At 33.9% G+C, this 22,800-nt stretch overlaps 2 protein-coding genes across 4 annotated transcripts; one reads left to right on the forward strand and one right to left on the reverse strand.

Moving 5' to 3' along the window:
* The first annotated feature begins 153 nt into the window (after positions 1–153).
* On the forward strand, positions 154–3,827 carry LOC147394706 (transcription factor UNE10-like). Of its 3 annotated transcripts, none has more exons than XM_086454713.1 (6): positions 154–332; positions 1,185–1,671; positions 2,339–2,437; positions 2,603–2,668; positions 3,042–3,443; positions 3,546–3,827. In XM_086454713.1, exons 1-6 carry the CDS (start codon positions 214–216, stop codon positions 3,660–3,662), a joined length of 1,290 nt encoding a protein of 429 aa, XP_086310839.1. In that variant the 5' UTR covers positions 154–213; the 3' UTR covers positions 3,663–3,827. The 3 variants fall into 3 exon arrangements, with proteins under 3 accessions (XP_086310839.1, XP_086310838.1, XP_086310840.1); XM_086454712.1 differs by having other exon boundaries at positions 155–332; positions 3,543–3,827; XM_086454714.1 differs by having other exon boundaries at positions 194–332; positions 1,205–1,671; positions 3,543–3,827.
* A 12,781-nt stretch (positions 3,828–16,608) lies between these two features.
* On the reverse strand, positions 16,609–21,141 carry LOC147394707 (Plant calmodulin-binding protein-like protein). The gene is made up of 3 exons (XM_086454380.1): positions 20,644–21,141; positions 18,797–18,863; positions 16,609–18,413 (listed from the first exon to the last, which is right to left on the reverse strand). The coding sequence occupies exon 3, from the start codon at positions 18,361–18,363 to the stop codon at positions 16,849–16,851; it is 1,515 nt and encodes a 504-aa protein (XP_086310506.1). The 5' UTR covers positions 18,364–18,413; positions 18,797–18,863; positions 20,644–21,141; the 3' UTR covers positions 16,609–16,848.
* Positions 21,142–22,800: the final 1,659 nt, after the last annotated feature.

Below are 22,800 nucleotides of genomic sequence, written 5' to 3' on the forward strand. Positions count from 1 at the left end.
ACCCTTTTCTAAGGTACCTCCAACCATGTAGAGAGAAAGAGAGCCAAGTATATCTAGGCTTTTTTGCTACCACATGTTTCTGGTGTAGTCTCCATCATCCAATGTGGACTTGAAAAGAGAACAAAGAAAAGGAAATAAGAGAACCAAACCCAAGTTATTCTTTATTTGAAGAGACAGAGAGAGAAAAAAAAGAAAAGAAGAGAAGAGAGCATCATGAGTGAGTGTGAAGTACCCAACTGGAATCTGAGACACCAAAGACAAGAACAAGTGGAAGTAGAAGGAAATAGATCCTCTCACTGGCACACTCAGCAACCCAATTCACTTTTCCCCATGTATGTATTTTTGGAGAATTCTCTCTTGTTCCTTGTGTTTCTATTCTTTGATCTTTATTTTATTTTATTTTATATGTTTGCTTATAATAATGGATTCTATTCTTAGTTGAGAGAGAATCCCACTTTGTGAAAAAAAATTCCCCTATTACATTGAATTCTTTTGTGTTTGAAGAACCCACTTCAACTATCCATCAAAAAAGAAAGAAAAAACACCCACTTTTATCTTTGTTTGCTTTAGTTCTTGATGCTCTTAGCTTTTTCATTTTTATTTTCCGCCCATTTTATGTTACAATGGGATAGTTTTCTTTGATGCTCTCTCTCTCTCTCTCTCTTACTTGACTTGTTTCTTTTTCATTTTAATCTTCCTTTATGATGCTGTTTAATACCTTTATTTAGTTGAACAAACCCCACATTCTCTTTTGCCATTCGTTCATGTTTTTCTATTTTAGGTGTGAATAATTGCAGAGAATATTTTCCTAGGAAAGTATATTTTTTGAAAAAATGGGGTTCTCAATATAATCTTTGCTGGTGTTTGATTGTCCCTAGAAAATGTCAAAAAAGAGAATTGGGTTCTACTTTTGGGGGTGAGAACAATTTTCCTACCCTGACAAGAAAATCATTTTCCATGATTAGGGGGGTTGGGTCAGAAATATCTTTCCTCTAAAATGGGAAAAAAAATTATTTTATCAGACAAAATAATTTTCTCACATAATGCACAAACGTACACACCTACAAATAGGCTATTTTCTCAAGCAAATTATCTTCCTTCCTCTTTTCCAATTCTAACCTTCTAGGCTTCTACCCTCACTTTACTGTTTTATTATTTATTATTTATTTTATTTTGAAATTCAGGCCTAATTATGAAGTGGCAGAATTGACATGGGAGAATGGCCAACTAGCCATGCATAGGCTTGGTGAGCTTGTACCCATAGCCCAAACAAAGCGTTCATGGGCCCAAGATGGTGACACACTCGAGTCGATCATCCACCAAGGAACTCACAACGAGCAAAATCTGAATTTCGTTGAGTTCAACGAGTATCCGATGATCGATTCCGTTGCATCTTCTGGTGGAAAATGGACTGAAGATATGAGCGAGAACCGAATGGGCCTCAGATCGAAGAAGAAATGCTCACGGGCTGAGTCCGGCCCATGTCAAAGACAGTTTAGTAATACTGTTCAAGAAGAGGGTGCAGGTACAGGTGCAGGTGCAAGTGCTAGTGCAAGTGCAACATTTTTTCGTGACACTGATACAACTATGATGACATTGACATCATTAGAATCTCTTCCCAGCTTCAAGACCAAGACCACAGAGGAGGATTCAGCTTGCCGTGGCAGACTGGTAAATAACTAAGATCCCACTAGGGTATTCTGGTCATTTAAAAAATTGGGTATCATTAATGGTCTATGTGATTGCTCAGGAAAATAGATTTTGTGGAAAAATCATTTTCCATACAAAATGATTTTAGCATATTGAAGAAAAGTATTCTCTGCCCCGATCCCCCCAACCCCTTAAAAATATGATTTCCCTATTAGGATGGACCATGGTTTTAAAACTCATTTTTGACGTCGAGACCGAGTTGTTTTGAACGAGTTTTCCGATACGTTTGAGTTGTCTCGTTCAATAATGAGAAAAATGAACCATGGTTTTAAATCTTGTCCGATACGTTTGACTTGTCTGTCTGAGACGTATTGGACGAGTCGTCTCGGTCTCGAACAAGATTTAAAACCATGGGATGGACATATCTTAATGTTATTCTCTGACCTTTTATCCTCTCGCCCTCAAAACTAAAAACCAACTCTCTTTTTGATATTTTTGAACGAGAAAGTGAACACATGTTAATATTTCTTAGGAAATCTATTTTATTGGGAATATTTTTCCACAAATTTAATTTAATTTAATTTTTTTTTTCTTTTCTCTATAATCATTCACATCTTAGGAGTGCATATTAGTGAAATTCTATTAATGTGACAACCTTGAGCTTATTGTGGTACAATTTATTTGCCAGGAAAACCAGGATGAAGAACCAGAGACCAAAGGTGAAACTGGTCGATCTCTATCCACTAGGCGTAGTCGAGCTGCTACAGTTCATAATCAATCAGAACGGGTAATTTACGCTCACTCATCAATCCTTAAAGAACACAAGGAAATACTTAGAATGACGTCAAAGAGTGTATTTTTGCTAGTGATAATGTTCTTTGGGGGGTGATGCAACGAAATAGTTATAGACACTTATAATAATGTTTTTGATATTTTATGTCTATTGATGTAGAGACGTAGAGATCGGATCAATCAAAAGATGAGAGCTTTGCAGAAACTTGTACCCAATTCAAGTAAGGTAATATAAGTTATTTTTTTAGTCTAATTTCGAATATTTTCGAATTCTTCGCATTTAGTAAAATCTTTTAATTATCATCGTCCATGAACGTAGTCCTTAGTATTGAATTAGATCAACATGTGTGATTCACTAACTTGAAGATATGAATTGTAGTAGTCTTGGATTTCTTGCAACTCTTTACAAACTCCTCGAATCCTGAATTTCTTAATTAATTTTATTTCAATTTTCTGTAACCCTAAAACGAGTTACAACAAAATTGTACATTCCTAGGTTTAAGATATGGTACTTATACCTAGATTCAAAAAATCAATCATTAAAATCTGAATACTTAATTTGTTGCCCTTTTTGAAGTGTTCTATCACTTAATTTGCAGACGGATAAAGCTTCAATGCTCGACGAGGTGATTGAGTACTTGAAACAACTTCAAGCACAAGTTCAGGTGATGAATATTAGGAACATGAACATGAACATGAACATGCCCCAGATGATGATGCCTATAGGGATGCAACAACAACTCCAAATGTCTCTACTAGCACGCATGGGCATGGGTATGGGACTTGGAATGGGAATGGGAATGTTCGACATGAACACCATCGCTCGCACCGCCTCTCAACCCGTCTCCCCTCTCCTCAACCCAACTTCAGTCGCCGCAGCTGCCACACCCACATTCGTTCCGCCTCCTTTTGTTGTGCCTCCTATGATGGCAACGCACTCGACTTCACCGATGACTTCAAACCTTACATCGAATGATCCTCGCTGCGCCTTTCTAGCACAAGTATTTAACATATACCCTAAAGGGTTATCTTCATTTTTTACTACACTTAAATGTCAAGGACTATAAACATGTTTGTTTGCTTTTTGTGCTTGTGTGCAGCAGCAATCAATGAATATGGATCTCTATAACAAGATGGCAGCAATATATCAACAACAAGTAAATCAGACGGCACAAGCGACAAGTATTTCATCACAAGTGAACCAGGTCGAACGCGTTTGAGAAGAACCTATGGTATATGGCATGGTGCACAACCGGCCCTTGTTGCATAAATTATGTGAACCAATATTTTTCGATAAGTGTCGCTATTTTGTAATATTTTTTTTGGGTAGGCAAAGAAATATTGTTATGTAAATTATATGAAGCAATTAATATTATATTTCTAGACTCCTTGATTATTGCAGAAATTGAGAATCAATGAGATTTAATGGTGCTGAGGAACTATTAAAGAAAACAATCCCAAATACAAGACATAGATTTACATGATGCACCACTTAGTTGTACAGCCGACAAACAATGGTGCAAACCATAAAGTTACCAACATAAGTTTGTAACAATGGCTCATATTGAACCCAAATATCAAGGATGGATACAATGTCCTCACATCATGATGATTACAAAAGTAAAATATCATCATCGTCATCATCATCATCATCAAAAGTCTTATTCCAAGAATCACTATCACTAAAGACATTCTTTCCCGTGTCTATGTGGATAAACTATGTGTCATGCGCCCATGCTTATCCTTTCATTCCAAAAGTCTGTATGAGCTCATCTAAGATTGTGAATGGGGGTTACTATCAACTTCCATGTGCAATTGGATGTGAGGGGACCTTAAGGCACTATTTTCTGTACTAACCCCAATCACATCTAAAACTTTAATCATATTTAAGTTTGTAGGTGTACACGCACGTGTGTGTGGTGCTTCAAACATAGAAATAATTACTAAAAGTGGGGCATAAATTTAAATTTTGATCATCTAAAAATTTAATCATATTTAGGCTCACGAGTATATATATGGTACAACAAATGATAAGATCATTGTAAAGATGACTTATAAATTTAAAATTTGATAAGATGATCACTAGCTCTGATTCCATATAGAAGATGTACACATACTAAACGTGGTTTCACTCTTACACATAAATGGTATAGTTCGAGATGATATGAGTCATTCATTAACTTTGAGAAAGAAATTATAGTTCAGGATTTCTCCTTATATCTTTCTCAGACCTTCTGAAACTTGAAATCCTCTTTCCCTATTCAATTTTACACTTTCGAAGCCCTAAAATTACACAAGCATGAATGTACACAAAATAAATTATTTGTGTATAGGTATACACTACAACACCAACTAGATTCAAGACATCTATTGCAACAAGATTATCATTTGATGGATCTTATCACCTAAATATATTTTTGATCAAATCATCCCAATCAACTTATTGGATCCCTGGCAAATAAACAAAGGAGAAGGTGTAGAAGAAGAAAGTCTATGGGTTAGATCTTTATTATCATTCCTTTAATGGAAATTTAAACTAAGAACACTTGATGGATTCCACATTACTATTGTGTACCATATGCAACATTAATAAACTAAACCCATTTAGATATTTAATGTGTGGGATCCACTTGAAGCACTAATTCAACTTCAATATTTCATGATAATCAACCATAGCTTTAAATGAAATACACCAACTTCTTCATCCCTAGAGAATTTCAATATGTTTTCATGATTGAGGATTTGCAACCTATAGGTGTCATATTCAAGCTGAGTGCATGAGGACCATTTTTTTGCTTGTTACAAGCTGGAGACCAAATTACTGGAAAATACACTGTACACTTGGAGGGCGATTCAACCACTAACATGAGAGGGTTTCTCTCACCCACAAATTCTTCTGGTCTTCAACCAAAATTGTGAATAAATGGTCCTGATTGCATCATTGTCGGATAATTTCTAGTCGGCTCGCCAACAATTTTAATGAAGTATCCCCAAGTCCCCCGACCGAAGACTTTAATGGTTGAAGATACTGATGGTCCAATGCCGACAATAAGAATACCTGAATTTTCGAGAAGATATGGAAATCAAGAACTCGCTACGTGCCCAAGTTAATTTGTTAGGCCAACACGCTAATGGTTGACTTATCATACATGGGATTAGAGGATTGGAGCTTGTACTGAGTAGTCTGAATCGAAGCTTGTTGGGTAGTTTGCATGTTATTTATGTGTGCGTGTGTGTGTGTGCATGTTTATGATTAAGACACCTAAATAAATTACCAAGTTGATTTAATTGATGTATTGTGGCATGTTGAGACACTAATTTTGAATAAAAATTGAAAATTTTCATCTGACACGCTTGCAGTGATGAACTAATCAGATTAAAGAATCCTTTAAATTTACTATTCTTAATCAAAATCGATTTCCTAATGTGAAAACTCACTACCAAATGCATTCTACTAATCTTTGGGAGAATGTAAGTGTGATGCATGTGTTGCTTAAGTAAAATATCATTGTTTTATATTATTTTGTGACAAACAGATTTTCTCAGTAATAAAAAATGTTTTAAGAAAAAATAATAATAAAATTATTATAAAGGTGAATGGATTGGTAGCATAATTATATTACTTTTGTGTAGAACATCAAATTAATTTTAAAGGTGTTATAGAAAATTTTCATATTTTATATAGATATACAATAATTCTATATCTAAATATCACTATTATTGTGAGCTTTCAAATTGTATCAATTTTATTGCAAACCAATTTAAGGATTGACAATAATAACATTTTGAAAAATACAAACAAAACAAGACAACTTTCTTTCTTCCTCCTTTCTTAAGGGTTTTCAAATCTCAAAATAATTGTTCCAAGAATATTGTCTTTCATTCCAAACAAGTTTGAAAATTAAACGATAAATTTGAGGTACCCCACAAGCACTACAAGAAAAAGGCTATTTTGGAACATGAGGATAAAACGGATTTTGGCTGTTTCTAATAAAAAATGTTTAAACCATTTTTTATGTTAGGAACCGTTTCTAAATCGCGATCCACTCATTTTAACCTGAACCAAGACTGAAGAAGGATCGACCTCATTCTCTCTCTTTTTTTTTTTTTTTTTAAAAGGTCAACAGGGTTAAGGCAGACCCAAACCAGCTACAACCTTAAGAAAAGAAAACCCCTATGATCCTTATCAATGATAGAACCGAGGTTACAAGAGAGAACTCCACTATCTACTTCAAAACATTCCATAAAGTCTTAAGAGGATGCAAGATAATCCGCCGCTTAGTTAACTTCCCTGAAAACATGGTTGAAAGTGTACCTATGAAAACTAGGAATGAGCCTTCTAATGGAAAGGACTAAGTGTATAACACTCCATGGAGTACTCTATTGGTTGTTAAGAATATTGACAGCCATTAATGAGTTTGCTAGAACCCGAATGTTGAGGCAACCTTTTGCAATACACAACTTAAGCCCTTCAAGGATAGCTTGTATTTCATGATAAATGATTGAGACTGGGTTCATCCGGTGTGCAATAGCAGCAATTACCATTCCTTCATGATGTCGAATGATAGCTCCAAGACTACCTCGAGTGTCCGAGAATGAGTCATCAGTATTGAGTGCCCACGTGCCAATGTCTGACTTTGGCCAGGAGCAATAAACTCTCCTAGGTTGAGAAAATCTCGCATTAAATTTTCAAGCTTGAAGGAAGTGCCGATTGTAGTCAGTATCCTCGATCTCTTTCAAGGAATCTTCAAACTTTAATCGAATTTCTTCTTGAATCATAGAGACAATAGTGTTGTGGTTGTTAAATTTGTTTTGAAATATCCTGTTGCACCTCTCTCTCCACAAGTGATATATGAAAGCACAGAAAATGACTTTTTTGATATCTTGAATGGTTGAGTTGCCCTTGAAGCTAGATGTGACCCACATCACCTCTTCTTCCCAATTGCCCGAGGTACAATTATGCATATATCTCTTAAGGATTTCGACCTCATTCTCTCGTTTTAACAAAAATGAAAGATGGAAAGAGCTAGAGTCAAGAGAAAGATAAAGTTGCTCGAAGTTATGTGAAAATCCCTTCATTTCAAAAAGAAAATCCACTCGTTTCTTGACGAACTTAGGATTGATGAAAATTTATCAATTTCAAAGAGAAAATCCACTTCATCCCTCAATGTCAATTGATTTTTCGTCTAAGATCTGTGAAACCTAAGACTGAGATCGTCAAAATCCCCTTGTCTCTCAGGTAAGATCTTGCTTTGTTTTAATTTTCTCTACGATCTATCATTTTTTATGATTTTGGAACCCTATTACGCGATTCTTAGTTAGATCTGATTTGATTTGCTAGTTTTCGACTACGATCATTGCATTTCTTAGGTGAAATTCCAATCAATATAGGGTTTAATGTCTTGTTTGATGTTTTTAGAATATTTTTTGTTCCTTTATTTAGGATTTTTGTTTTGATTAAATTGTCTCAGATCTCCTGTAGATTCTCTCTAAACACAGAGGTAAGCTTGGATCTAAAACTTCGATTTGATTTTTCTTTTGATATGCTCTAGCCTCTCTAATTGAAGAGAACTTCAATCCTTTAACTAGGAAAAATAGTTACATAAGTAAATTTTATGAAATAATTAAAGGAAAAAACAACCACAAACCAGTCTAAAATATCCATTTATCAATTCTCTAGATTTATTATTAGTATGCATTTTGGGTTTTGATGTGTTGGGTGCACACAACATGTAAACATGACTACTATAAAAAATGTGATGGGTTTCGAGTTGGGCTGATAGATCCACATGGGTATGTAATGGTAGGAAAGGAGATGTCATCTTTTTTAATAATATAACGAAACACACTACCCTCTAGTTATAAAGATTGGATCTTTTATTGATTTGGAAAATGTAGGTAATTCCATCTTACATTTATTACAATCGAATATCTTCCATGGAATAATTCGCATATCAATGTTTGAGTTTTTCAATATTGCTTGTATATATCTTGCCTCTTGTTGTTTCTCTTAATTAAGTAGTTTCAATGTTTTCAGCAAATAAAAACAATAATTGAATTTTATGGTTGAATATTGCATACTTAATTCAAAATTGTATGATATTGTCATATGGTAGAACTTAGAGGAAGATATGTGGATTTCATTGGCCAGGTTAATTAAGTTGGGAAACATTATAACGAATTTTTGGGATATGTTGAAATTGTTTTAGCAAATCTGAATAGTAGACATGTTTGAAAGTTCTATTTCATTATGTCAGTTGATGAAGAAATGGAAACTTAAGATTATGGGAGACTAGACAGATTGACCTTTGTAGGATCAAGGTATTCTTGAAAAGAGATCAAATTACTTTACAAAGAGTCAGTAATGAGGAAGCCAAACAGTTGACTCGTATTCAACTGCACAACCACAATTTTCTACAAAAGAAATGCTATGCGAACTATTGGATTTGGAAATAAATGTTGTTGCAATTAGAAAAGCGTTTATAAAGACTACCCCTTCTATTGTACATGGGCATCCTCTGGGTGAAGACGATGCCAAGGTTCTTATTAACATCATTCGTATGGCAAACATCCCTCTTACCCAATGAATCGGCTTTGCAGGGACTCTAGGAGAAGTTGGAATAGGTGGATTTATCATGTGGCTGAAATTTTTTATTAGGGTTATCTCACAATAATTTTATCTATGATTTTTATGCTTCTTGCAATGTGAACTGGTCATCCTTCTTTTGACATATGTCTAGATGCTAAGTGGTACTAATAGTTGTATTTGAACAACCTTCTAAAGTTTTACTACTACTTGCAATGTGTCCCTTCTATTAGTGTGTCTCTTTTTGTTGGTTGAGCACATTTAGGGCAATGGAATTGTGAACTTGAACACTTACATATGCATAATGTTCTTCTTCACTACAAGGTCATTATCCTTATCGTTTCAATTTGCTCCATATATTTGATTTGTATACTTAGTCTTATCTTTTTTTGGTTAAGTTTGTTGATGTCTTTTTCAGGCTTAAGCAAACCTTACTCTCTCAATGCTAGAAAATGGATATGGTTAGCTCATATTCACTTTGTCTGTGATGGTAAGAAATCATTCATTTCTTTGAATGGATTAGCTCTGATCGATTTTTTTTTTTTTTGTATCAGTCAGGAATTTATTAAAAGTTTGTTGCAGAAAAATCTAGAATTTCAACCAAGTGTACATGCAATCTTGATTTTATGTACATTAGTCAGACATGCATCTAATATTCATAGGTTATCTTTATGTGATGTTAGATTTTGATGATTTTCCATCTTCTTCTGTCTTGGCATAAGTTTCAGGTTAGAATATAGAGTTTTGTTATATGTCAGATGGTTATTTAATGGATATTAGTCATTTCTATCTGTTGTAGAGCTTGTTTTATATATATAATACCAATGAGGTCATGTTGATCTTCTAAGAATTGCTTTATTTCCTAAGCTTCTTAATAGTGAAGAAAAGCATAATCTTGCTTATTCATGATATTAATCGCACTGTTGCAAATGATCGATTAAATAAAATAAAAATAATTATACTTACATGCCCTACCATAAACATCTATTTACATCTAACACCCTAAATAACTAATTAAACAAATAAGGTCCAAATGACCCTGAAATGCTGAAAATGATATGGATATTAAACTTATAGGCTCATTTGGGATTGATTTAGGGCAAGAGTATCAAACTTACCCTAAAATGATATGGATACTTTAGAATCTTTGGATGCCAAGGCCTTTAACCTTATTTTTTGGGGCGGCCAGGAAAGCAGGCTCGATTGACACCCTTAGTCACATATTTTATTGTTCCCATCACTTCTATATTAATGGTTAGGTCTCAAATATGCGATAGAGCTCTTAATAAAATTTATGCGTAAATCAAACTCTACATTGTGACTATTTTCTAGCAACACCAAGGTCTTGAATAAAAAGAAGAAACCAAGATATCTTTGTAGCAATTTTCCTCACTTTCTTTAATAAATTTTTGTTACATCCCTTACTCTAAGGTACGGTCAAATGGTGATTTTACTCATCTCTAGTAGAAATATTTCTGATGTATTTGTTTTTGCATGTATGTTTTATTTGAATGAAGCCGTAGAAGGCTTGCATTGCATGGTTGGAAAGAACTCGGTAATGACACATGAACCCTAGCTTCCTTGGTTTAGGGACCGAATCTTCTCAATTTAGTGGGAAATGGTTCTAACAGTTGAAGTCAGGTGTGGTATGTACTAGCTCAAATTAGTTTATCCAAACCGTGTTGAGAGAAAGTACGTAAGTGCTCTCTTATTTGTTTTCATTGAGGTATATGGTATATTCAGATATTGCTTACCTAGTACTCGCCTTCTACTCGGTTATAAAACCCAAGTCTAGCCTTCCCAAATTATATCTATTTTTTCTTGCTTATCCACTTATTAAAGGAATTGTATGCATATGTTTAGCAGAAGTTGGTCATTTTATTTTTTTCTAGCATCTGATGGAATCCCTTCTTCATCTCTTGTCTTTATATTTCTATGATGATTACTCACAAAATTATTTTACTTCTGATGTTTTTTATTTGTTGTAAAATATAGGACTTGATTACTTATATGTTGCTACATATGACAATTTAATTCCTTCACATCATCTTTTTCTAGAAGACAAGGTAAGATATTTTCCCCTTGATAAATTCGGATATTCTTTTAGCTAAACTTTTGCCTAGTGCTTCATTCATATAATTGAATTCAATCTTTTAACTAACTTGATTTTACAATCTTTAAACTATAATGCATCATCTGTTTCCACACTCTTTGTTGTGTATTGGTGTTTAAAATATTGCCTTGAGCACTTCTGTTCAAGAGGAGCTTTTTTCATTTTTTGTATCAGCTTTGCAAGATGATAGCAGTGAAGTCAAAAGAAGGGCATTGTTTGGCCTGAAAGTTGTTGCAAAGGTAATCATACATTGGCATTTCTTCTTTCACGTAGAAACCTTTTTTCCCCCTTTTGACAGGAACTTTCATATTAGAACCTATGTATTTGGAATTCTTAATTTCATGACATAGTTCTCACATGAGATTTGAGCAAACAAAATTTTGAATTGAAAACACAAGGCATTCATGAAAATTATGATCCATTTTTGTTATTTAGCATCGTAACTCACCCGCCTTGGAATTCTATTTTATCATAGTTGAGTTGGGCATGTTCAGTTGATTCAGAGAAACAAACCAAGGAGGAGTTGTTTGACGTTCTTCGACAAAAACTTGGGTTAGTAGTAGTGTTGCCTTGTGTATTTTTTCTCTGCATGTTGACTGAAATAGCAAAGTATCCCTCAATAAAGATGCATAATAATTGCACAATAATATTTGCTTCATTTATATGTTTGACGTATTAGCTAAAACTCATATATATATATATATATATATATATAATAGGGCTTTTATTTAGTTTGACCATCACATCTTAGTTTTTTTTTCTATTCCAACCGGGTGGAATTATTTTTTCTATGAAGCATCTCTCTATTTCTAAGTTGATACCGCTGGGTTTGATTATATTGGTTGGACTATGCAGTTGTGGACAGGTTCAAATCGGTTCCTTTTTAGATTTTGCAACTCCCCATGGTCTATTTGGGATAGGAAGAAGATGATGGAGAGAGAGAGAGAGAGATGCTGCTGTGAGTGGATGTTGATGATGGCGTTTGGAAGAAGATGATGGCAAGAAAGAGAGACGCTATTGTGAGTGGATGTTGATGATGGTGTTGGGAGAAGAAGGATATGTGTTGTTGGTGGGGCGTTGGAGTCTGGCTGAGAGAGAGAAAAAAAAAAAAGGTGAGAATAGGGGGCTATGTGGCTGAATGTGAAAATGATGAGAAATAGGTACTGCAGGTTGTTGTTTTGGGGTGTTAGTGGAGGTGAAATAGGGACTATAAGTTGTTATTGGGGTTGTTGTTAATGGAGATGAAATAGGGACTACAAGTTGTTGTTGGGGGTGTTAATGGAGATGAAAGGAAAAGATTGCAGGTTGTTGTTACTACAGGAGATGAAAGAGAAAAGGTATTGAGAAGAGGCATTGACAAAAGGTGAAGAAAACGAAAAGGAGCTGTTGTGATGAGAAAAAAAAAGAGAAGATCAAAGAAGATGAAGAAGAGAAAACAAGAGGTACGTTAATGGTAGGTAAGTTCTTTTTTTTCCTTTTCTCCCTATTTTCTCTTTTACTGTTGCCTTCCAAATGAGAAAGAAAATAGTTATCTCTCTTTCTCTCTTTGTTGTCTCTACTATTGTAAGAGAATTAGTCTACTATATTTTGTATTATTATGCTTGATCAAGGTCTAGAAAATCGTTTCTAGAGCCCTTATTACATAGACTTTATCAATAAATTATACATTAAATCCCCTCATTAGACATAATGCATAATTAGTCCATAATAATTATTGATTTCAATTAAATTATGCATTTCAGAACTAATTACTATTATTTACGTGTAACATGAATTATTCGCGAAGTTTTAAAGCGAATCAAGAAAATCCGAAATTACCACTGTGATCTACGATCCAAAAGAAGACCGTAGACCAAAATTCAAGTCAATTGACCAAAATTTTATGACAGCGCCATGGTCAACGGTAGTGACACGGTCAACTAAGAAGGTCAAGCTTCGAATTTCGTACTGAAACTTGGTGGCTGCATACCATTCGCAATAGATTATTTTTAGTATTTTTTGTAAACACAGAATGTCTCCGAAATCCTAATTTTCATAGAAAATCCTAATCTGGTCTCTCTATAAATAGAAAACTAGACCAAGAGTTGAGGAGACTGGATTTTAGAGAATTAGTTTAGTTTTTTTTTCCTTCTTTTCTGAGTTTTATGAAAGTTGTAAGGACGCTCTGTCAGTTTCAAGTCAAGCAATAAAGATAACTTTTTTTTCATCTCTTTTTTCTCTCAATATTTTCTTTATTTTATTTTTGCTTTATTGTTCTTGTGATGACTATTAGTTAAATCTCTAGTAGATCGGTTGAGGAAGCCTAAGTAAGATTTGTTAATGTTTTACTGTTCTCGTAATGATTTAATAGTTTTATCGTAATAGCATAGGTATTTATTATTAGATTGAATATTAATTATTTTCAAAGTTTTGATGGTCTCTTTTTTTGATAAGTTCAAGAAGAACCATGCTCTACAGAGAATAGTTAATGTTTACCTAATAATCTCGGCCTAAATTATTGCATACTTTCAATATCGTTTATATTTTAACTGCTTGATTTTTTCGATCCACAAACATTAGTTTTGTTTAGTGGATCAAAATAAGTAAAGAATCAGAATTCACTGATAAAGCTTGTGAAGGTGGATCCAATTGATCTACATTTCTCTCTCATATTCTTAAGTTTCTTTTATTTTAGTAGTTTATTTTAGATAAATCATCTCTTACAAACTATTTTTAAATCACTTGTTAAAATTGAATTGGATTGGAAGTAAAAAAAAATTACTTTGGATTAACGTTGTCTTTGTGGTTCGACCCTTGCTTGCCAAGGTTTTTTTTTTGTTCATTATTTTATCATCATCTACAGTTCGAACAATGTTCCAAACTTGTACGTTAGATCCTCCTCCTTTTGGTGTTATCTCCTCCTTCCTTTTTCGTTTTATGCCTTCTATCCCTTTTTCTTTTGTTTCTAGCAGAATTACAAAAAAAAAAAAAAAAAAAAGGGACATAAGAAAGGGGGGAAATCTAGAGGGTTTCCTACAGCCAAGGTTCATATTTGAAATCGACGTTCAAATTCACATTACCTTTGGTGTGTGTTTTCTAACCAACTCTTTTGTGTTCAAATATTTATTTTTGGATTATATTTTTGTTGTTTTCATATATATATAAGATCATCTCACTAATTATAGTATTATGTGATGATTTTGAATATGGGGAGGTGATTGACTCAAATTCAAATCTAAAGAGAGGGGCATTTTTTTCAACATTGAGAAGTGGGTGCCCAGTGTGTTTGATGTGTGTTATGCCTTAACAAAACAATTGAATAACATAGCATCAAGATGATGACATCTTAATAGTAGGGCTTTTATTTGTAAGCACGGTTGGTTAAGAGTATTGATGGTAAAGTACTTGGTCATTGTGTAACTTATGACTTATTGTAACTCTTTTTGTGTATAAATTAATGTGATAGAGAACTTCGATGTTCTCTATTTGAGTCTATTTTGACCGCGGGTAATAAGTGTGTAAAAAAAAAAATTAATTTTTTTTTTAAACTTTAGATATCGGTTTTTAATCGATGCTTAAAGTCTCAGACTTAGGGCATTAGTATAATAGACATTGGATTTTAAGACTTAGGGCATTAGTATAATAGACATTGGATTTTAAATCGATGTCTAAGGTATTTTTTGTTCTAATGCGTTATATTTTATAAATACATATTTGGAACGACTTTCAACCGTTTGAACTCATTAATGACACCTCAATAAGTAACGGTCTTTCAGCCGTTTCGGATAGGCTTAGGAACCGTTATAAAGCCGTTCCTAATTGCCATTTTTGTTATAGTGAAGGTTTTTGATAAAAATTAGAGATACCTCCCAAAGTTTTCAAACTGAGGAAATACTCCCTTAACTTTTGTCTTGAAAGAGAGACTAATAAAAAAGGACCAAACATTGTTTTTCCCCCACCAAATCACATTGTCTTCAACCTCTTTGCAAAAAGACCTTACTTTTATTCTCAAAAAATCTATCAGCTTCCATCTCCCTTAAAACCTAATCTTGTTTTTTAGATCTAATGGTTTTGGAGGTGATGTAATTGACATGTTGAAAATGAGGGTAAAATTTTAGAAATTTGAAGATTAGGATTTTGGGGATAAGTCAAGGGATTTTGGCCAAGGTTGAAAGTAAGGTCATTTCAATCATTTTATACCAATCTCTATCAAAGACTGAAGTTGAGGGGTGTACGTCATCAATTTGAGAAGACAAAGAGGTAACTCTATTTTTCGTCCAAATCTACCGGGCTTCCTCAACTCAACCTTAAATAAATGGTATACTTATATAATCTTTAAAAATAATAATATCATCTAAGGTATGATTTTATAATAGAAGATTTGTATTCATCATGGTTTTAAATCTCGGATTCTCATTTTTTATTTTTATGACGGGGTGTATGGACCCGTAGGCCCAACTAGCAGGGATGAGGTAAATGGGCTCTTAGAGAACTATATCTCATCCAAATCCGTCGAATACATGCAATACCGCCACAAGCCCCACATATAAAGCATCTGCCTCGTAGAGCACCATATCTTGCCTAAATCCCTTGGGTACATGCAATACCCCACAAAGCACACATACCAGATAAGTCGAGATAAATCCATGTGGGTGGCCAACGAGAAGACTTGAACTCAAGACCTCTCTCTTTTTAAAGGGAGGCCCTGGTCACTATACTCAACACTTGTTGGTTTGGATTCTCATCTCGTTTGCTAGTAAAACTGAGATAATACGAACAAGTCATCCAGTTATCTAGGACAAGACGAAGGCTTTTTGCAACTTTGTGAGCTAAAAAACAACAAGAAGAAGAAAATGGCACATCTCGACCATGGGGTCTCTCTCATTCAGGAGGATACTGAGATGACTCACCAATCTCAGCCATGGGGCGTTCATGAGCGATAGCAAGATGACTCGAGTGAATCATATCAGTCTCAAATGATTTACAAAACTATGGTAGTTAATTTTGGGATTATAGTCATAGTAAAATGTTGTGCTACTATCACACCCAATATCTAACAAAGCCCAATGGGCTTGTTAATAAGGCTAAATCCAATCATAGATCAATGATCAGGTCCATTAAAGTTAAATCCACCCATAGACACACTATTTAATTACATATTTGATTTGAGATTGATTAGTCATTCTGTTGTTTAGTATGGCACATCTGTAATGCCCTCTATAATTTTCTTATACATAAAACCATTTGAGAACAATTTAAGCTTGGTTATTTACTTAGGATAAAATTAAAATAAAAGAAAAAAAATCCATAATTATGGGGAGAACATTTGTATTCAAAGCTTAGATTCTCTAACATAATGGACATAAACATAACCCAATTACAACACATTCCTTTGCAGAGTCTTTTATGGTTATTCGAACTCAAATAAGCTTTCAACATACTCTCAACGTTTCAAATACATGATTCTAACTCATACAATCTATAAAAAAATCCAATAATATCTTAATCCACTCCAAATCAAATAAAAAGCAGGAACAAACTCAACCACATTACACTATTTGAGCTAATTTGTGCTCAAGTAATGCACAAAAAGGTTAGCTTTAAAACTTTAACACTCCTTAAAAATACACTCAAATGTCAGCTTTAAAACTCTGGGTATTTTGGATTATTATTCACAAAACCAAATTATGATAGAAGAAAACTGAAAAAAGAAACTCCCTCCTGCACCTCAAGCACTACTAGTGGTAGAAGGTCTGGTCTCTTGGAGGGAGATTACGGTTTCAAAAGCACCCACCAAGGCCTTAACCTTACTCTTCCTCGTCTCCGCGAGCTTACTTGCTGTCTCTTCAATAACATTATTGAACAAACCTTGAGCGTCCTTCTTTCCTTGCGCGTCTTGGTGCCTTAGAACCACATTTCGGGAATCGACTTTGTTACTATTTGTGTCAACGTTGCGCTCTTCTCTCCTCCTCCTAAAGCTTCTCCTCCCGATGTCACCTCTCACATTTGGGTCATCTCCTATAACTCTTCCTTGCCTAAATTTGAGTCTCTTCGGGCGATTGTTCTCAGCTTGAAGGTCAACCACCTTGCCTCTCCTGAAATTTAGCTTATGGGGCGAGTCTTTGCCTTCGGGGTGAACCATTGCAACCCTTTTAGGTCTCCTCATTAATTCCTCTTTCAAAGTTTCTCCTTCGGTTTCGTCATTGTCAGAGATTGAGATGTTTTCTTCACTAAGAGTGGATTCAGAATCCCCTTGCTGTTCTTCTTCTTCTTCTTCTTCTTCCTCCTCAACTGATGCCAAAGATGGAGATGGTGGAGATAAAGAAATTGATGAAGATGGAGACGATTGGATCACAACGGGTCCCAAACTTTTGTTCTCTTGTATCGGCTCAACGACATACACGTTTTCCCCGAATTTATCGTCATTGGGTAGTAGCATGGTTTCAACTTCTCTAACTTTGATTTGATTCTTCAGAGGAGAGGCAGCTTCCACCGTCCTATATTTACTTGTACTTTGGTTAGCAATTCTGTTTAGAGTCATTTTGGGGGACAACGAAGCTAGGGGCACCACCAATACTTTCTTCTCACTCATTTTGGAGGTCCGGGTGTTACTGACTTCCTTGATGCCACTGTTTCTCCTACTACTTATACCCGATAGAGATGCAGGCACCACCAATGTTTTCTTCTCCCTTATTTTGGAGGTCGGGGTGTTACTGATTATCTTGATGTCACTGTTTCTCCTACCGCTTATACCCGACATAGATGATTTTGCTGTCACAAGGTTTGGCTTTGAAGAAATTGCGGGTTTTGCTCCGACATCTATTTTCTTGGAAGGAGACAACGAAGCCACTTTATTGATGATTTTCGTATCTCGCTTGATGACTTTGGGTTTATCAGGAACCTGGGTCTTTGGCTCATGTGAAGGCGAAGGCTTGGGCTTTACTACTGGTTTTGTATTTCTCCGCATTGGAGTTGCATTTTTTACGGGTTTTTGTTCTTTAGTTGGTGGTGTTGTCGTTCTTATCGGCATGGGATGCTTTCCCTTTGCTTCGAAAGTGTGTCTCCTTCCATATTTACAGAAATCATGGCAGGAACTTGTCGAAGCTCTGAGATAATGGGGGAGAACCTTTTCTCCACTGTTTGATGTAATTGTTCTTCCTGTTGAATTCCTCCTTGAATTGCCATCTTTGGGTTTAGTTCTTCTCTCTGGGGTCATTGTGATCTCAATCCTCTCCTCGGCCATTAGAAATAGGATCGGAGACGATACCAAAAGAAAAAAAGGAAGCCCGCTATCTGCAGCAAATCAAAATTGTTGTCAGATGGAAACATAAATAAATAAAAGAAACAGGTAGACTTGAATTTGGTATATATTTGGGTTTAGTTATGGGGGAAGTTGGGTTTCAATTTTACTAATAACTCAAAAACTTGATAGAGTTCTTGAAGAATTCAAGGTATTTAAAAAAGTCCATCTAGTACAGGGCCAAGCTTTCCGTTTACTTGGATTTAAGCTCAATGGTAGAACCTGTTGAATTTGATGTTTTAAATTCTTAAGTTTTAAATTAGAATTTTCTGTCAATAACCCATATAAAATTGAGGAATGTATCATTCTCAATCAAAGTTTACTGCTATCTAATTCGATTCAATTATTACATATAAGCAAAAGAAAGATAACTCACCAGTTTTTAATCTGATTTTGTTCCGAAGTAGACTATTTTGATTCCAAATCTAGGCAAGATTGTTGATCTGAAAACAATAAGAAAATGAAAATTTAAAAAAATATATAAATTTTGAAATCTATTGAAATACATAAATCACTCGAACTGGTTTTTTTAAACCAATATATAGATACAGGAATACAGGATGAAATCACAACAAATAAACAAAAAATCTAGAGAAAAAAAAAAGGCAGAAAAGCCTAATCACCATCAACATAGTTGACATTGACAATACTTTAATCCCAATTATTTGGGGTCAGCAACATGAATCCTATTTGTCCATTTAATTCTAACAAGAGCTACATCTTCTGTAAAGGCACGCGGCTTTCAGAATTTTTCTTGCTTCAGTCCACGTCATTTTTTTGGCCTTCCTCTCACCCCTTTAGATTCTTTACCTCAACTAATGGACTTCTACGTGAAAAATCTTTAAAACTTCCAAGTTGATTTGACTTCTTTTCGGCCAATTTTTCCAGAAATTTCATCAGATGACGACTTATACTTTATAACTCAGAAATTAAAGATGCATGGTTTTTTGAACAACAGAAATTTTGTATGTAATAATTGAAAGATAAATAAAAAGTACTGAAAAATAGTATCGAAATGTAGACCTTTCTACTGTATCTTGCACCAACAAAGCAGTAACAAAAAAAAAAAAAAAAACATAAATGTCAATGTCCAATCCAAAATTACATCAAAATCATCAAATTTGATAGATTTGAGGTATATGAACCTCTTTTATAGAATCAAAATAATCAATAAAATCTATGTAACGAAGACACAGACACGTGTATTAGCACTAACTGCCACAAACACATTACACCATCACATCCATACAGTTTATTTGAAATATTGAGGTGTTTTCTTAGATAATTTATCTCATTGTATAATATAGAATGAATGTACTTAGGAAACCTATTATACAAGAAACTATATAAAATTTATAAATAATAGATGAAAACACAATACTTGAACAAAATGAGATTTGTTTATATAATTGTGTCATCATGTGTCTGACACATGAGAACGACACTCTGTTTGACACATTAATTTCTTATAAAATGGATTGTCACTCTCACATCAAATAGAATACAGAATATCCATCTAAATTTTACATTTCTATAGTTCCTTGAAAAGAAAACCAAGGGGGAAAAAAAAAATGAGAGTTGCTATTGACACACCAATTTTTACTAACGTCACGCCAACTGTGTGCAATTCTTTGGTGATTTATATATGAATTGGTGTGGCACTATTAAAAGTTGGTGTGGCGATAGTATCTCTAAAAAATGCATTAATCTAAACTTCCTTCCACCTAAACCTTAGGATTGAAGGAAGTCAGGAAATAAACAAAGCTATAGTTTTAACAAAAATGAAACCATGAACATCAGAACACCAATAAAAAATTAAATAAATAAATCTTCCTAACTAACTCTTGCAACAATACAATGAAAGAAAAAGATCATCTCAGGCTAAGAATTAAAGGATTCTTTCGTTTTTTTGTGAATTTTATGAAATAATTCAGGAAAAAACAATCAAAATCATAGATATCTATATAACAATCTATAAAAATCCCCACATCAGAGTAAATGAATTTGATAAAAAACAAAAACCATCAAGATCATACAAGAGAAGCTGCTTTTCTTAATGGGTAAATAAATTAAAACTAATAAAGCAAACAAAGACTTTAGTACCTTTCAGTAATCACTTAAAATAAGTGATAAAATCAATTAAATTCACTAAAATGACTTATTTCCTGTCAAATTAAATTTTAAAAAAAATCCAAGAAGAAAAAAACCCAATAAAGATCATACCTTGCTGCAATCCCAAGCACAGAAATGGGAGAACAACACAACCCTTTTCAAATATACCAGAAAGAGACTCTTTAAGAGGCGATTCCAATAAGAAAAAAGCTAAAACAAAGAAACCCCACCAAAAATAGGACAAAACCCAACCAATTTCATCTTTAACAATGCTCCTTTATTCCTCTCAAATCATGAACAAACTTGAAATATCCCATCAATATTCTATCTTTCTGTAACTCTTCATCTCCGTTACAAGAAAGAAAGAAAACCCAAGAGATCACTACACAGAAAAGCTCATTTTTGGGACAAACTTAGTGGTGAGACTTGAAGAGAACATGTCAAGATCATGCCTTTGTGCTACTTTTCTACACATGATAGGCAAAAGAAGGCAAACCCATTAAAGGCCTCCTCTCCCCCAAAAAAACCCATTTTTTTCTTCGAAGATCGTGCCAGCAACCAGGGCGTGAGAATGCGTGCTTGTTGCAGGAAAAACGCAAAAGAGAGAGAATTCGGCTTCTATGGGACCAGGACTATATTAAATTCTATGTTACGTTTTTCATTGATGGACACCTCACATTGTTATAATTCTTAAATCAGTTGAATAAGAGATATGGCCGTAATGGATCAGATTCGAAATATGATTTATTATTCGAATCGGATACTTTGGATCAGGATCAAGGATTTGGGTTCTAATAAGAATCCGATTTGATGGCATATTGGATTGGTTTTGGATCAACCATGCCCCAATTCGATACATTAATAAAATTTAAGAAATTATGTAAATTGGATGACCTCAAGATTCTACCTCATATCGCACATCATGACGTGAAAGTGTGCAGGAACTATAGATGTTTTTCATCGAGATACGAATCAAAAGCGTCTATGATTCCTACACAGTTTCAAGTCACAGGATGTGTGATATGAAGTACAATCCTAAGGTCATTCTAATACAATTCTATTTTTTAAATACAATACAAGATATCTCTAGACAATCGCACATCTTGATCTCACAAAAATTTCTCAACGTACAATAGGGTAAATTTGAAAATTACTCAATATCGAATCCAAAATCAAAGGGAACAAACCCTTATCACTAATTTTTCAAATGGACAGAAAATAATGTGATCTACAAAAATAAATCAAATATTTCTTTTTTGCTAAAAGTTGAAGATGAGAGTAATTAAGTCATTTTCTTGGTCTTTTGGGAGAAGTCCTTGGTCAAGGGGTATGTCACCAATTTCAAATAAAGAATTATCTTAAATATTTGCTAAAACAAAAATTAATGAGATTTTCTTGGATTATTATTCTATGGGATCCGTTACACAATAGCATATAACTCACCAAAAGAGAAAATGTGAAACGCGAAAATAAAATGAGAAAAAAAGTGTGAAGATGGTAGGACTAGTATAGAAAGTCAAAAAAGGAAGAAGAGAGTTTCTCGTCAATTTAACATCTCGTGAGAATTTGATTATTTGATAACGGGTCAAGATTCTGGTTTGGGCAATTTTGGGAACCTATCTACCCGAACCGAAACAGGTACATATCAGTTTTGTGTCCCTTTGACTATGACACTGGATGGTAAAATAACATGTTTATTGATATAAAGTATTAACTAATTAATATCTTTATAATTTTTTGTGAAAAATAATTTGATAAGGAAAATCGATAACTCGGAGTTCTTAAGATCGAGAGGTAGATCAGAGAGGAAAATGTGATTAAACAAAATTATTAAATTAAGATAAAATAGTTACTTTATGATGACAACTTTGTAAATATCAGAAGAAGAAAGGGTTTTTATGTCTTAAAATAATGAAATGATAAATTTAAAATTACAATAATGTATTTTGATAATAAATTAAAATATCGATAATTATTTGGTAAATTTTGCTTAAACCTATAAATAAAATAAATTTATATTGGTCTACGGGATAAAATTTTGAATTAAAAAATAACGAATATAACTTAAGTACCAAAAGTTTGTTTGCAGGTATCACATTGTTACTTGGAGAAACAAATTACGTTGGACATGGAGCATTGGTGATTTCGTGGTATTGGGTCCACGAAACAATCCTCGACAATATATATTAAGTAAAGTTGATATTATTAATATTATAATGTATTTTGGCCTTTGAAATATAAATTCTATGTTTGATTGATCATAGGTGG

The sequence above is a fragment of the Akebia trifoliata genome, chromosome 9 (genome assembly GCF_017979445.1).
Source record: "Akebia trifoliata isolate Shusen 1 chromosome 9, ASM1797944v1, whole genome shotgun sequence".
In the NCBI taxonomy this organism is placed as follows: Eukaryota; Viridiplantae; Streptophyta; class Magnoliopsida; order Ranunculales; family Lardizabalaceae; genus Akebia; species Akebia trifoliata.